Genomic DNA, 16,882 nt, shown 5'->3' on the forward strand with positions numbered 1-16,882 from the left:
GGTCTTCATTTTGTACTATTTTACAATGGAGGAACAAATGCAACATCTGCATTTCTGGGCCTCATGTTGTTGCATACAATGCATATGGAAGCAGTTTGTAGGGGGCCTGGGTGGCTCAGTAGGTTAAAGCCTCTGCCTTCGGCTCAGGTCATGATCTCAGGGTCCTCAGATCCAGCCCCGCATAGGGCTCTCTGCTCAGCGGGGAACCTGCTCCCTCCCCACCCCGCCTGCCTCTCTGCCTACTTGTGATCTCTGTCTGTCAAATAAATAAATAACATCTTAAAAAAAAAAAAAAGAAAGCAGTTTGTAAGGAGAGCAACAGAGATTCTGCTGTTGTTACTCTCGCTGTTCATTGCTAAGCCCGCGCGTCAAGGCAGAGGCTGAAGATGGTCCCTTTGTGTCCTTGTAACTGACTTTGCTACATCAGTCTCAAGGCTCTATGTATATAATTTCACTTTGTCAGTTTGTTTTTATTGTTAATATTTTATAGACAAGCATAAATCATTCGTTATTAAACATGGAAATAAAATACGAATAGGACAGCCACCAAAATACACTCAATTCAGCAGTATTTTCAGGACGCTGAGGATAAAGAGGGAAGAGGACACCAGGAAGGGATGGTAGATGGTAAATCAAAGCCAATCCAGGCCAGAAGTGATCATATTAATGTAAAATAAAAGAATTGACAAAAATCTCCAAGGACATGGGTGCTGCTTACATATTAAATAAATAATTTTCAGTTGTTCCTCCCCCTCAAATATATCCTGATAGATAATCCTTTCTGTTTTTCATGGTGATAGTTTTAAACTATAAGAAAAATAAAAGGTAACTGTGATAATAAATGGCAACGGACACTCAGGCAACTTTGGGGACATCAGAGAGCGCTGGGGTCTGAGGCAAATTAGAACTCGGACACCAAGTCTAATGGGGGCACCTGTTCCTTAGCCCCATCTGATTGCTGGTATATAGAAATGCCCATCTAAATCCTGAAATACTTAACACTGCCCATACTAAAAACTGTATGTAGAAGGACATACTGTTAAATAAGCCTCTCTTTCATTTTATCTACCCCACATACAAATTTTGATCCCCAGCAATCCCCCACATTGCCTCCTCCCAGTAGAGACTTCTACGTATTTGCACTTATAATCCCAGAGAATTAGTACTTTGGGTACTGTAGGCAATCTGAGTTTCCTGGTGGCCTAGTATGCACCTGATTCAGCCAGTGTGTGCACATGGATGGAGAGTGTAGCATTTTCTGGTGAGTGTTATTAGAGAGAAAAGGAATATTTTACACTTCCCAGAAGTTGGTTACATCTGCAACCTCCGTCCTTAAAAAGAAGATGCCTTGATAATTTAGGTTTTCTCTTACTTCCTGAGAGAACTATGATACCAACAATTAGTAACAGATAGATTATATTCTTATAGTTGATTAAAACTTAGACAATTAAATTGTATGTAGCCATCCTCCAAGGGAACACATTAACAAACTTTTAGCACATGGGCTTTTTCGGCTGTTGCACATTTTAAACACTTAAATTTTTTGAACAACAGGGACAGTAGGAATTTTTATACAATTTCTCACTCCTATGAGAAAGGCCTGCATAAATTTGTATATACCTATAGACCTTGAGAATTAAAAACATAACAAGGATATGATACAGAGACAGTGCATGAAATGGAAGGAATAAATCAAGGCCCAATGTTATTTTTCTTTAAGGACAAAAGAAATAAGATGATTGAAAAAAAAAAGAAAATCAGATGTATGGGAATTAGGAAAAAACAATATTTTAGGAGCCACTACAGTAGAATTTTAATAATGACTGAATATCCAACAAGGTCATAGAAGCCCAGATTTTGTTTGAAAGTGATTAGAGAGAGGTCAGGGGACTTACCGATGAAGATATTTTGAGTGTTCTCAGGATTGTCTGTGGAGCAGACAATAACAGGAGTGATTAAAAAGTAAAAAGGAAGTAAGTAAGTGGAAACAGGAAGTTAGACCACACTTTTTTAAAAGTTTGTGGGTGACTGGAAGGAAAGATATGTTATTATTGGTTTAAGGCAGAAAAGCAGGCCTATTTAAGATGGGAAAGATGTGACTAGAAGTAGCTAGTGAAAAGACAATGAAGATATGAAGTTAGAGAAGAAAATACCAGAGGAATTATGTTTTATTCATTCATTCATGTATGCATGTGTGCATTAACTCGTGTATTTATTTTCTCCATTCAATCAATATTTGTTGGATGCTTGATATTCCTCAGTCACCACATTAGACTTGATGATATAAAGATATAAATTCCGGTCTCAGACACATGAAGAGCCTGGCATAATGTGTATTATAAGATATTTAGTATTTTTATGATACAGATGCAGAGAAAGACATCACGAATGATGTCTATTCCATTAAGTTAGTGCAATAATGTAAAGATGTTTGTCAGGCAAGTTTAATGGCAGCTCCTTAGACTCTGTACCAGCAGGAGCTCTTGGAAGGGAAAGTGTTATCCCTGAATCTAAGCCCACACCTAAAAGCCAAGGTGTGGATCTGCCGGAAATGGCATATGTGCCTCCCGATCATTTGTGAGATGTTCCAGAAAACTGCTTCAATATCCCCAAATCTCATTGAGGAACAGGCCGGAGAGCAAGATAAGAGATTGCAATTAGTAATTAGCAGGATAAAATGAGAAATACTATCTGTTCTTCACTAATAAAGCACAATATATTTTAAAAATTCAGACGTTGCAATTTCAATATTAGAAAGGGCGTCTAAAAAAAGATCCTTGAAAGATGCCATATAATGGTCCAAAAGAAAAGCAGGAACAGAGAAGAGAAGCAACAAGCTCCAGAAAAAAGTTAGGTATATATGAGCTAGAGTAGATTTTTTTTAAAAGAATTTCAAATTAACATTTTTCTTGTTGAATATCCTAATGATTATCCTATTCCTTCTGGAATAATGGATGCCATGGTGCTCTTCTTCTGAAGTTACAGAAAAAGAAAACTGTTTTCCGTAGTTACAATAACATGAAGATACGGTAGACTGACAGAAGGAGGGGAAGACTTGAAAATACTGAGACACAGGCTGGTTAGTCTCTGCACTCCTCCTTCAAAGCCAAGATAAAATGCTACTACTCTGTGATGATACCTTTCCCAACTCTTCCTTTCTTTTTTTTTTTTTTTTAAATAAACATAATATATTTTTATCCCCAGGGGTACAGGTCTGTGAATCGCCAGGTTTACACACTTCACAGCACTCACCATAGCACATACCCTCCCCAATGTCTATAACCCACCCCCGCTCCCAATCCCCCTCCCCCCTCCCAACTCTTTCAAGCAGAGTGAAAGGGAACTTTGGTGGCAACCTGTCCAGTTGTGAATCAAGAGGTACCCTCAGAGAATGTCTTTCCTCAGAGACCAATCTTAAGGGGAAAGAGAAATAACTGAAGTGATCCCGTGTGTGTGTGTGTGTGTGTGTGTCTGTGTGTGTGCACGCGCGCGTGCGCGTGTACACCTGAGCACACACTGATGGGGAAGCATGGGAGTGCTGAGAAATCCTTAAATAGATAAGAAAGGAAGGGAATGCTCATCGCTGTAGAACGCTGACATTCAAGATCACTCTGGAGTGTAAAACTCTTAGGTCTCCCTTCCCAGATAATACAGGATGGTCTGTATTTACTGTTCCATTAGGAATCCCCACAATAACAGAAGTAAATTGAAGACATAACTCCTGTTGCCAAGAGAATTCTGGGATTAGATCCCACCTTTGCCCTCCCAGCATTTCCTATGGAGTCTGAGGCTTCACTTGAGATTTTCATATGAAGCTCCTTTTTGTCTCCCCACAAAGAGACTGATTAGACGGTTAACTTCTTTTCTCTCTGGACAAAAGACTAGGTTATAAATGTGAATTCTAGCGGTGTCACTCACTGTGAAAGATGTTTAGATATACCCATGTCTAAAATGAGGATAATATCTGTCCCACGGTCTACACCCCAGTGATGTCATAAGGTTAATAAAAGGTCATACTAAAATTTGCATCTGATATTTAGAAAGGAACACGTGTCATCCTCAGTTTTACACAAAGGATATACTGATGAAAAGAGAGCCGTCCTGACCCTCTCCCAAGACAGCAGCAAAGTGACTATAAAGGGAAGCTATAACACACACCATTAGGGGACAGAAGTTCAATATCTGGAGGCTGAGAAACCGGCAGGCACCAGAGCAGAAGCCACGTGGACCCTGCCCTATAGCTCCCTCCTACTCCACCACTGTCTGTAGGGCACAGCCTCCTCCCCACCCCCAGAGCACACAGCAGGAGCCGGGCAAGCCAGGCCATCACTAGCAAGAACTAGATCTGGTCCAAGAAAACACAAAGATCAACTCAAAATGGATAAAAGACCTCAACGTGAGACAGGAATCCATCAGAATCTTAGAGGAGAACATAGGCAGTAATCTCTTTGATATCAGCCACAGCAACTTCTTTCAAGATACGTCTCCAAAGGCAAAGGAAACAAAAGCGAAAATAAACTTCTGGGACTTCAAAATCAAAAGCTTCTGCACAGCAAAGGAAACAGTCAAAAAAACAAAGAGGCAACCCACGGAATGGGAGAAGATATTTGCAAATGACAGTACAGACAAAAGGTTGATATCCAGGATCTATAATGAACTCCTCAAACTCAACCCACACGAAACAGACAAACACATCAAAAAAATGGGCAGAAGATATGAACAGACACTTCTCCAATCAAGACATACAAATGGCTATCAGACACATGAAAAAATGCTCATCATCATTAGCCCTCAGGGAGATTCAAATTAAAACCACATTGAGATATCACCTTACACCAGTTAGAATGGCCAAAATTAACAAAACAGGAAACAACATGTGTTGGAGAGGATGTGGAGAAAGGGGAACCCTCTTCCACTGTTGGTGGGAATGCAAGTTGGTGCAGCCTCTTTGGAGAACAGTGTGGAGATTCCTCAAGAAATTAAAAATAGAGCTTCCCTACGACCCTGCAATTGCACTCCTGGGTATTTACCCCAAAGATACAGATGTCGTGAAAAGAAGGGCCATCTGTACCCCAATGTTTATAGCAGCAATGGCCACAGTCACCAAACTATGGAAAGAACCAAGATGCCCTTCAACGGATGAATGGATAAGGAAGATGTGGTCCATATACACTATGGAGTATTATGCCTCCATCAGAAAGGATGAATACCCAACTTTTGTAGCAACATGGACGGGACTGGAAGAGATTATGCTGAGTGAAAAAAGTCAAGCAGAGAGAGTCAATTATCATATGGTTTCACTTATTTGTGAAGCATAACAAATAGCATGGAGGACAAGGGGCGTTAGAGAGGAGTAGGGAATTTGGGTAAATTGGAAGGGGAGGTGAACCATGAGAGACTATGGACTCTGAAAAACAGTCTGAGGGGTTTGAAGTGGCGGGGGGGTGGGAGGTTGGTACCAGGTGGTGGGTATTATAGAGGGCACGGCTTGCATGGAGCACTGGGTGTGGTGAAAAAATAATGAATACTGTTTTTCTGAAAATAAATAAATTGGAAAAAAAAAAAAAGAAAATGCAGGCCCAGAACAGAGGCCTCATTTTTTTTTTCTTTTCAAAAAAACCTGAATACTGTGGAAAAGATTTATTAGTCAGTACAAGTTGGTTTTGATCAACTATTGCCCACTTGTTACAGTAGGCAGAGACCTATGGCTTTAATAACCTCGAGCAGTGTGGTACTGAGGAAAGGCAACTGCAGCGAAAATGTTCTTTCACGCCCGGCTCTGTGTTGCTTGGAAATTACTGGCTGTTTTACTTCTGCACTTTAGAGCTCTGGATGCAATTGCAGGGACACCTCCCACAAGTCGTGAACATTCTGTATTCATAGCAACTCAGACACCATAACTTTCCCACTAAATTAACTGCCTGGAGTAGGTTTCAAAAATCAAAGGAATTTGCTAACATCTACAAAGACACGTAGTTTCTCTTCTACTAGAAAGGCAGAAATCTGTGAATGCAGAGAACGTACGAAAGCTACGGGACTCCTGTTTGTTACAACCCAAGGTCTACAGTAGTTTAAGGAATCACTTAAATGTCTCCCTTCCAGTGAAGGGATCCCCAGGAGAGAAAAAGAGTGATTTCTAAAAAGCATTAACAAAGAAGTGGAAAAAAAAAAGTGGAACAAGAGTTTTCTATTCTTCAACATTTCCACATACCACTATTTCTCATTTTAGGTGAATTGTCTTAATATGATAAAAAGAATCATTACACTTACTTAACATCTCAAAAAGGGTGGAAATATGATTATAGCTTCAGGTTGTAAAGAAACTGTTAGAGAAAGATAGTTTCCAATGTTATTTATCCTATCTAGAGCAGATTTTATAATGAAAGAAGCAGGTAGAGCAGGACTTATAAAAGCAAATAAATCTAGGCTCAAAACAATGAGTCATTCTTTATTGACTTACTATAATATAGTTTGAGATCCACACATTTCAAATATTCCATGCAGCCTTTCCCCATATTTTTGTAATTATACTACAAGTATAATTAGTGAACATAAGTAACATTTGGAAGTGCTGCCCTTCCAAACTGCTCCTACTCAGTCACCATACAAAATAATGAAGAAAAGCATGGGTATGAATAATTGAGCACGGCATCTATCTCTGGCCAGGGCGCACTCCCAGGCGTGAGTTTTTGATGCCGTCTCAGTTTTAAGTCCCCCATGGACCCTAATTATTCTTATTATGGTGGTCTCACCCCATATATATGCACAAATAATAAAACATAGCAATAGACCATAGAAACAAGAATTTTTTCTGGAAGAAAAGTTGTAATTTTGCTTTTAAAATTATTTGGCAAGAAGACATACATTTTAGCTTACATTTGGCTATTCTCAGCAGCTGCTGTATATATTCAGAAATTGTGCAGAGTGGGAAAAGACCTAAACACTGTTTGCAAATGAGATGAAAAATTTATGAAGACTAAACTGACCCCAAAGTTGCCACAATGTTCAATTTCAAAGTATTTAATTAAATATGTGTTAAATTTGTTGTAAGTTTTTCAAATTTGAGGGTCAATAGATTTCTTAAAATTCAGAATCTCAGACGTTTTGTGGACCCTGCCACCAGGCATGATCCCTCTTACAGTCCACCAAGGTTTTTTAGGAGCCCATGTAGCCAATATCGGGAATGAAGCCTGCTATCAGATCCCATGTGGTCTGCCTGGAAAAAAAAATATTCTCTCTCAAATTACACACTATTTTTTTAAAAACCAGAATAATCTTCATTAAGTCAAAAAGCTGTGCTTTTTTCTTCCCCTTAATTCAATTAAACATATATTTATTATGAGCTCTTAAAAAGCATTCATTAACTATTTCACATTCTGGATGAACGGTGTATCCCCTCAAGGCACAGAAAACAGCTATGGACTAAGAAAAACATGTCTTATTGATAGATGTTAAATGTGAAAACGTCTTACGCATGCTACAGGCAGCCACTGAGATGTACAAATAATTTTGAGGTTGATGGGTTAGGGTGGAAAGGCCACTGGAGAAGTGGGTTTCAAAAGGAAATCCTTGCTCTCCCAGATAAAAACAAGTTCCTAAAAAAACGTTTCAAGAATTATTCTTAAAAAGAGAGAAAGAGAGAGAGAGAGAGATCTTGGTGGGAACATTTTTTCCTGTTTTTTTTCTACTTTATCTTTTGAATACAATAATATATATATATATATCATTTTCAAACATCTAGTTTCACCATGAACTTAAGGAAGGAATCAAACTCCACCGCATGTCATAACATATGATATCTTCAAGTAATTCACATAGAAATTTCAGAATCCCAGATCAGTACAATGAAATTCCCTGTTCAGGAATGCAAAGGGAAGAAAATAATTCTGAATTGGTGACGATCTAAACGACAGAAGGCTTCGAGGCAATACTTGGGTTACTCTTAAGTACTAGAAGCAACATTAATGACTTCAAGAAAAAATACAGTCTATGTGGCCTTTTGCAATATTTTATTATTTTTGAATGGAAGTAGGGCAAAGCCACCAAAAATTAGACTGACAGAACACGTGAAGGGTATAAAACTGCTGGCATCAAACGCTGCCCCTGGGATCGTACATGAGTTGTTTTATGAAATAGACTCACTAACAGATTATACAAAAACTATGCTGCTAGAGTGCTTTTAAAGGCTCTCAAAAGCCATGTGCTTCCCTAAGTAAGCTAAACCACCACCTACAATCTTGTTCAGATTACTAATTTCTTAGAACACCATCCCCCAATCCCTACCATTTACCCCCTAAGAGGTCAGATTTCAACCAGTTCTATGTTAACACGAGGCTCAGAATAAGATGAATCAATGGTATATTCAGTATTTAATTTTTCCATTTTGCCAACAATATGTCTTAAAATTTAAACTTGAAAAAACTAATATAGTGCTTACATGTTTAGGGATAACATGAGAATCTGAGAATTGTATCATAAAGTGTATCCGCTCTGTTAGCTTTTTGTAAGGTTATAGTATTTTGACCCGAAAAAATATTCTTTTTTTTTTTTTTTTTTTTTAAAGATTTTATTTATTTATTTGACAGAAATCACAAGTAGACAGAGAGGCAGGCAGAGAGAGAGAGGGAAGCAGGCTCCCTGCTGAGCAGAGAGCCTGATGCGGGACTCGATCCCAGGACCCTGAGATCATGACCTGAGCCGAAGGCAGCGGCTTAACCCACTGAGCCACCCAGGCGCCCAAAATATTCTTTTTTAAGTTGTTGTTTTTCTATTCATTTTCACAGAATTTTAAATGATAGTTTTTTTTAATCTAGCTCCATCTCTGTTGTTGTAAATGTCAAGATTTCATACATTTTTACTGCTGAATAACAGTTTATTTTATAAATACACCACATTTTCCTTCCCCCCTTTCTCAGATATAGGGTTTAGGTTTGGGTTCAGGTTAGGTTTAGGGACAGGTGAGGGTATATGTCTGATATCCTGCAGTTCACAGACCTAACCTGAGACAATTTCATACCTCAGGTTAGGTCTCTGACCCGAGACAGGATGCCAAGTCATAAGAATTCATTTTACTTTTTCATTTCACGTTGTTTCATTTCATTTCATTTTTTGAAGGAAGTTCCACACTCAGCATAGAGCCCTGTGCAGGGCTTCAACCCACAAGCCCGAGTTCAAGACCTGAGCTGAGACCAAGAGTCAGATACTCAACCGACTGAGCCACCCAGGAGCCCCAAGAATTCTTTTATTTTTTTCCCAAGAATTTTTTTAAATAAATGGGAAAACAAATCTTTTTTCAGGCCTGACATAAAATGTTCTTTATTTATAGTAGCTCCTTCTGCCAAGTTCTACTACTAAACCACATCAGTAAGGATGCCAATGTCTTGCTCATCAGGGGCACTAAAGCACCTGTATTAATTATTAAAATGTCACATCCTGTTTGTCCCCCAATTTTTTTAAAAGATTTTATTTATTTATTTGAAAGACAGAGATCACAAGTAGGCAGAGAGGCAGGCAGAGGGAGAGGAGGAAGCAGGCTCCCTGCTGACCAGAGAGCCCGATGTAGGACTCGATCCCAGGACCCTGAGATCATGACCTGAGCCGAAGGCAGAGGCTTTCAACCCACTGAGCCGCCCAGGCACCTGCTTGTCCCCCAATTTAACCAACTTCCACTTCAGTAATATTTTGACTTCAAATTTTGACACCTTGCTTACAATTGAACAAGGATGAAAAATGTTAGCAAGGGATTGTGGTATTTCCTGAGTCAGGGATTTTATATTATACTGCTATTTGACTCAGTAATTATACTTTTAGAAATTATTCAGTACTATAGTGATTATCAGAAAAGGAGAAAAGACAACACACACAAAAAGATGTTCAATATGGCATTAATTATAATCAGAAATATTCAAAAAAGACTAAGAGCTCTAGAATGGGGATAAACATTTTTAGGGGCAGAGTTAAAGTGAGTGATGCTCATGAGACAAGTTTAAGGGAAAACAGCAATACAAAGATGAGCTGAATTGTTTTGACAATCTACAATGCATGCCAAAAGGAAAAAGTCATATATACTATAAAATTAATGTTGTATCGCCAAAGGGTGGGAGCATAGAATCTTTATATACTTCTTTATATTTCTGGTATTTAAGTTACATTATAGCATCAAAAAATATTTAAAATGCAAGATTTATCTTTAAAAAAAATCACATCTAGGCACGCCTGGGTGGCTCAGTGGGTTAAAGCCTCTGCCTTTGGCTCAGGTCATGATCTCAGGGTCCTGGGATCGAGCCCCACATCGGGCTCTCTGCTCAGCAGGGAGCCTGCTTCCCCCTCTCTCTCTGCCTGCCTCTCTGCCTACTTGTGATTTCTGTCTGTAAATAAATAAATAAAATTTTTTAAAAAAATCATATCTAAATCTGTTCCACTTTATGGAATTTCCATGTTTATTAATTAATTTATTTTTAAATTTAAATTCAATTAGCCAACATATGGTACATCATTAGTTTCTGGTGCAGTGTTCAATGATTCATTACTGGTATAACACCCAGTGCTCATCAGATTCCGTGCCCTCCTTAATGGGGTTTCCCTCTTCAAACAACAGGAGTTGGCATTATATATTCTTAAACAATGCATGAGCTTCTTTTGCAACCCTCTCCCTGGTACTATCATCACAACCACTCCATTTTTTTCTTAATATTATATATCAATTCTTGCTCTCTTATATAATAGTATTGCAAATTTCTCTTACTTTACCACAATATTTCCTAAACATCGAGCCTTCAGTTTTTGCATGTTGTCATCCAAAATCATAACTGCAAAGTAAAATATAAACAAATAATATAAATTTGAATAAAAATGCATAACCTTAAAGCTTAAACTTTTCCATGTTTCCTATTTCTAACCCCCAAAACTGTCACTTGACAGACATCTTTTAATTCCTATGAGACCATGAACATACAACTATGTTAACATGTCTCACAAAAAATTAAAAGAGCCCATGCTTTGATTCTTAACAAGATCATGAATTTTCCCTCAGAACCTCCCTTAAGTAAAGACAGTGCATTTCAAACATGCTCTTAATTTCATAATCCATGTTTATACCCACTTTAACATGGACTTCTATTCTACCAAAAAACATCAAAAATATATGCAGCTTTTCAAAAATTAAGGGAAAAAAATCAAGTTCTAACATTACAAAAAAGAAATATTTCAACACTAAAAATAAAAAGTATTTAAAAGCCTGGGAAACATCTTTCTCTGATTTAAAGCTTAATATCCACTTCTGAGCCTTCAAGATCCATTTAATTCCCAAATATTATCCCAGTGCTTTCTGCAGCACCCTGACAATCCTGAAAGATTTTAGGAGGCCAAAGCTTGAATCCACATTCCGTAACCCCTAATGCAAACTGGAAATGAGGATATATCATCACGTTTTAAGCTCTAATTGATCCTTTGTGTGGCTTCATTTATCCAGGTTATTCTATTGAGTGAAGCTATGAGAAAAGGAGGATTTTGTCCCCAGAAAAAGTTAATCATTCCCTTCTTTGTGTTTCCAGAGCACTTTGTTTTAAGGTTCTATTCTCACCATAAGTAGTGGCATAAATATTCCTCTCACAAGATTGGGAGGTCATTAAGGGTAGAAGTCATGCCTCACTATGTTTCCCCAAATCCCACTACAGTGACCAATTTTCTCTGTGGCCCTGTACACGTATTACGCCTTTGATGTCTCTGTATAAAAAGTAAGAGTGATTCTTTTCTCAGTGTTGTTTTAAGAATTACTTGAAGAAAAAAGTGACAAGCTTGTGTAAGGTACTCAATGCATGCGACACTTAGGTTACATTGAGTATTTTTCACACACAAAAAATGGTTATCTTTCCTTTCCCAAGTGGATACCACTTTTTTTATTATAATACTGAATATTACATTATGCTTCTGAATCTCTAATCACAAAACATAAAAATCATAAGTCATAAAACCACTACCTCCTTGGGTATAGATACCTCAGTTCTAACATTTAACCTATGTGATCAGTAAGCCGATGGCTTTCAGACAAGAAGTTTCTGTACTGAAATTTCATGAGGCATCAAAGCTTAACTCTTTCTTAAAGCTGGATATAAAAATACTGAAAGGGAAATGTATTTAACATCTCCCACAAACATCAGCCCCTAAAAATGGCTCAACACAAAGCAATTTTTCTGATAAAAGGAGCAGGGATGATAGAACCGTTCAAAGTGAGGATTTCACTAAAGCTAGGTTCACCTTCCCATGCCTGGAAAAGTCATTGACTTCACAGAATATCTATTTCTGCCATAAAAAAAAAAAAAAAACTAAATTTTCTTTTTATAAATACATCTGCGTTAGGCTAAGTCAAATGATCCACATTTAACTAATCATTGTACTAGAAAGAAAATAAAATATTTTTATGTCAGAGAGGCAAAGGATAAGTCTCTATATTTTATAATTTACAAGCAAATAGAAACTATGTAGGAACTGTATTCTGTCTCCCAAAGATGGATTTTCCTCATACATCTATTAAGCTAAATTTTGTGACCTTATACATATAAAATAACTCCTGTTCTTTGTATTCCTTGTCTGTGAAGTGAACGTGTAAGTTTAAATCAGGTCAGTCTGTCTGGCTTCTCTGAAATAGCAGCACACGGCGAGCTAAGACTTAGTTCAGTCTGTTGACTGGCAAGTGCTTGTGTAATGTTCCCTCGTGTTACATCATGACCCCAGGAAGCATGTGGAATTATTGTTTCCATTTAGAAATAAGAAAATTGAATTTCTGAAAAGTTAGGTGACTTGTATAAGTTATGCAACTAGCAAGTGGAGCCCAAGGGAAATTACTGAACTATCAAAGCTACTACCAACAATCTAAAAACAAATATTTAAAATATATTATATCTTCTCGTCACATACTAGCAGCATGGATGAAGCGATTTTTCTATTTAGAATCTTTACTTTTTATATCTATCTTTAGACAGCAAGGCTCAGAAGACTTATCATCACTCCTAAATTAAAAGGTAGCATAGGTAATGGGAAACACTGCAACTTTTGTAGCAAAAACATGCAAAGAAACAAACAAAATAAAACACAACGGTGTGCATTGTCTAGAGGACCTCATCAGCCATATTACCTCAGGAAAGTGATTCAGCCTCTCCTGGCACCAGTTAACACATCTTTACGATGGTAATGATACCTCTGAATTAACTATAATTCATCATTAAATGAAATGATGTATGCAAAGTAGTCTGCAGCAAGCAAGTATTCCATACATATTAATTTATAGCCATATCCTTAAAGTGCCTTATAAATACTGTTTTTTTGGTTATGACAGTCATTTAGAACATGTCCTTGGAAGTCAACAATCTTATTTTTGAACCAATGGATTAATAACAGAATTAATGCATTTATTTATAGTACGAAGTATTCATTCAATCAAATACTTTTAAGCACCTACTGTGCAGTTTGATTCGCATTAGACATGGAAAAATAACCAAATTTATTGCAAATAATCAGGGTCATTTCTTACCATTGTATCCTGGAACACTTTTTCCTGCTTGTCCTGGAGGAGGTGTTTTGGAATTACCTAATCCAATGCATGATGCTGTAATTGGGGATCCAGTCTCTGGAGAAATAAATATTATTTATCATTTAACATTTAAATTTGAGATCATGATGTTTCTTCAGTGTATGCCCTGCCCCAAATCCCCCAGTTTGCCACAGAATTTATCTGCACAAGGAATAGATGAAGGGAGGAAATGCATTATTTAAAAATGAAAAAAAAAGATCCAGTAATCAACACCAGATTAAGAGTTTTAAAACTTAAGGACACGAATTGAGAACAATGTATAGAGTAATGCTTCTGAAAAAAAGGTCTCTCAGACATTCTTGGTTATGAATCGATGTGCATGAAGAATGCAGAATTATGTGGCTGTGGTAATTTTAAAACACATGCCAAGGGACGCCTGGGTGGCTCAGTGGGTTAAAGCCTCTGCCTTCGGCTCAGGTCATGATCCCAGGGTCCTGGGATCGAGCCTCACATCTTTGGGCTCTCTGCTCGTCGGGGAGCCTGCTTCTCTTCCTCTCTCTCTGTCTGCCTCTCTGCTTACTTGTGATCTCTGTCAAATAAATAAATAAAATCTTTAAAAAAGATAAAAAATAAAACATATACCAAGAACTCAAAGATCTCTAGAAAAGATGCTCTCTCTTAATTTACCTAAAAGTTTTTATCATGGTAAATAAAAGCTACATGCAAGATATTTGTTACTTATGGCTTAATCTCTGGAATAAGTAACCCAAAGATTTTGGGGGAATAGATGAACAATATCTTCTCTCATTTTTAAAGAACTCCAGCTGCCCAGAGAGCTTGTATCTAAAGCTGAACTTAACATTGCTTTATTAAACTGCTCTCAAACTGCTGTCCCTGGGCTTCTAGAAGGCAGGCAGTCGGGTAAGCAGGCAAGAAGGAAGGAGGGAAAGGAGGACATTTATGCTGTGCTATTATTTCATCAAAACCAGAGACTTTGCCACAATTAATCTGCACGGATGAACAAAATGATAAACCTGTTTTCTGTCTCAAGTTGCTAATAGTAAAAATAATAGCAGCAATTATATGATAGCCATAAATTCATAAATCCATAAAAGTGATTATTTTTACGCACAAATGCATTTGTTATTATTGGTGAACTCAAGTTTGGGGTTAGCACGGTCTTTTAAATAGGAGATGTGCGTGTGTAGAGGAGCAGGATGAGATGTATTGACTGTGAAAAGTGGAACTAGTGGCTTAATACACACAGAGACAGCACATATACCCAAGGGATCAACTGCCAAACCAATTAGATCCAAAGCAATCCAAAATATTAAAAAACATCTATCTTCCTAAGGACTCAGAATGTATTCTTTCCACTATGGCTTCTACCATAATTTATTACACATTTATATCGCTTCAGAATGGTGGGAAGAATTTATTACTGTTCTTTACTTTTCAGAGTAGCTCGGTTTATTATTCACATGTTATGGATGGTGGCTCAGCTCGCTTCAATAACGGAAGATGGACTCTAGAACATTAAAACACAGTTCCCAAGTCACAGTCCAGTGCTTAAGGTGCTAAGCCATATGGTCACCGCTGAGGAGAAGCAGCAAGTCACCAGAGCAGACATTTCCGATGTTAAAGAACTTTCAAATGACAAGTGTTTCAAATGTGTTCATGCCATAACAAAGAGAATGGACAGGTAATACACAAAATCGCATTCCAGCAGTCAGGCAGTACCCCTGCCTTTCCTCCCTACAACATAAACAAAGCAGGGAGTAACCCCCCCACCCCCCGCCATTTGCAAAGGTTAGCAACATTTTTTCCTTCGCCTTTTTAAAAATGTCTCCAGAGTGACCTGAGCTGTCCTCCAAACTGACAGAGAGACAAAAGCGGTGAGGTAGCGGTCGAGGGAGCCGACCCCTGTCGAATGAGAGTGAGCGTGCGGAGCTTAAAGGAAGGTGTGCAGACAGCAAGGTGACACCAGCACCAGGAGCCACTAGGACACAGGACGAAGGGAGATGTCCCCCTTAGGACGCTTCTGTTCCCCCTCAAAGCCCGGGCAGAGAAGCAGCTGCTGAAGTATCTTCTATGTTCAAAGTGTGTCTGATTGTGGTTGGTTTACCCCAGAGGCGTTCAGTCATTCCAAGTTCAAATCTCTACATTTCTTAACACCGCAAAGCCTCTGAGCAACGTGTCAACAGAAGGCCTTAGAAGCTACAAGTGAACCTTCCAGTGGCTTCAGGACCTGCTGTCTGAAGGAGAAACAAACATGAAACCACCACAACAAAACTCTAACGGCACTCTGCTGCATCTCGCGTTTGGTGGATTCTCAGGAAGGATGCGGGCCCTCGGGCCTTCTTCCTCGACGTTGGGAGAAAGGAGATACGGGAAGAGGAAGTGAGACAAGAACCTCGTCTTAAACAAAGACACAAGAATGAGTCAGTGATGTGCTGTCGGTTTGTCCTGCCCCAGTGGGCTGATGCCGCACACACTTGACTGAATCGTAAGCATCTCCGTGTAGTGACTCCGTACTTATAATTTTTGAACCTTTAGTTGTTTTGATCTAGTTAATGATTATAAGATGTATGAACAGAACATTTTTCTGTATGATTACTTAGAATTTTAAGGGCAATGAAAAGGATTATCCATTCAGATTCTTAAAGTAGATGACATACGTCATTCGAGTCTCTTGCTGACTTTAGTTAGATTCACTTGCGGGTCTGGAAAACCAGCTGTTGGTAGTGATGTGTAGAAGATCCAAAATGCCAGTTCCTCGGCTCCACACAGGGAGCCATAGTTAGGACAGGAGTGGGGGTGAGAACGACCATCATGGTTGTTACAGGAATGCTGGTTTTCTCTCTATCTCTGAGCATCCTGAGGCCTAAAGAATGTACCGACCCACCTGCACGGCAGGTGCACGCCCGTGTGCTCACACATTCACACACATGGACTGCACCCACCCTGGCTCTCAGGCTGGTCCGTGTGCAAAATAGGCTTCTGGCTGGGGCAAGCCCTCGGGCATCCTGCCGGCCTGAACCAAACTTCTAAGGACTCCCAAAACCCCACTGCAAAGATGTTCTAAAATCATCTGCTTCACACTGTCCAGGCTATAATTAACCAGCTAACAGTTATCTAGGGAGACAGGAAATCCGGATGCCACACTGTGACCGGGAAATAGCTGCCAACCAGAATGTTCTCTTTGAAGAACAGAATTGGATGCTTCATTTGGAGAAATCGTTCCAAAGATACCTAATCTTAGAAAGAGACACCCAGGAAGAAGATGGCAAGAACTGAAGCTTGTGAAGACTACGTTATTTTGGTACATTTATAGTCATACTGCATTAACGGCTA

At 38.7% G+C, this 16,882-nt stretch overlaps 1 protein-coding gene across 1 annotated transcript in view; it reads right to left on the bottom strand.

Annotated features, from left to right (window-relative positions):
• ACSS3 (acyl-CoA synthetase short chain family member 3) overlaps positions 1–16,882 on the bottom strand; it is a 158,399-nt gene that overhangs the window by 23,148 nt on the left and 118,369 nt on the right. Inside the window, exons 10-11 of the mRNA XM_044229251.1 lie at positions 13,529–13,624; positions 10,745–10,808 (exon numbers count right to left, since the gene is read on the bottom strand). Coding sequence (XP_044085186.1) covers positions 10,745–10,808; positions 13,529–13,624 — 160 coding nt within the window. The remainder of the gene's footprint in view (positions 1–10,744; positions 10,809–13,528; positions 13,625–16,882) is intronic.

The sequence above is a fragment of the Neovison vison genome, chromosome 12 (assembly GCF_020171115.1).
Source record: "Neovison vison isolate M4711 chromosome 12, ASM_NN_V1, whole genome shotgun sequence".
Lineage (NCBI taxonomy): Eukaryota > Metazoa > Chordata > Mammalia > Carnivora > Mustelidae > Neogale > Neogale vison.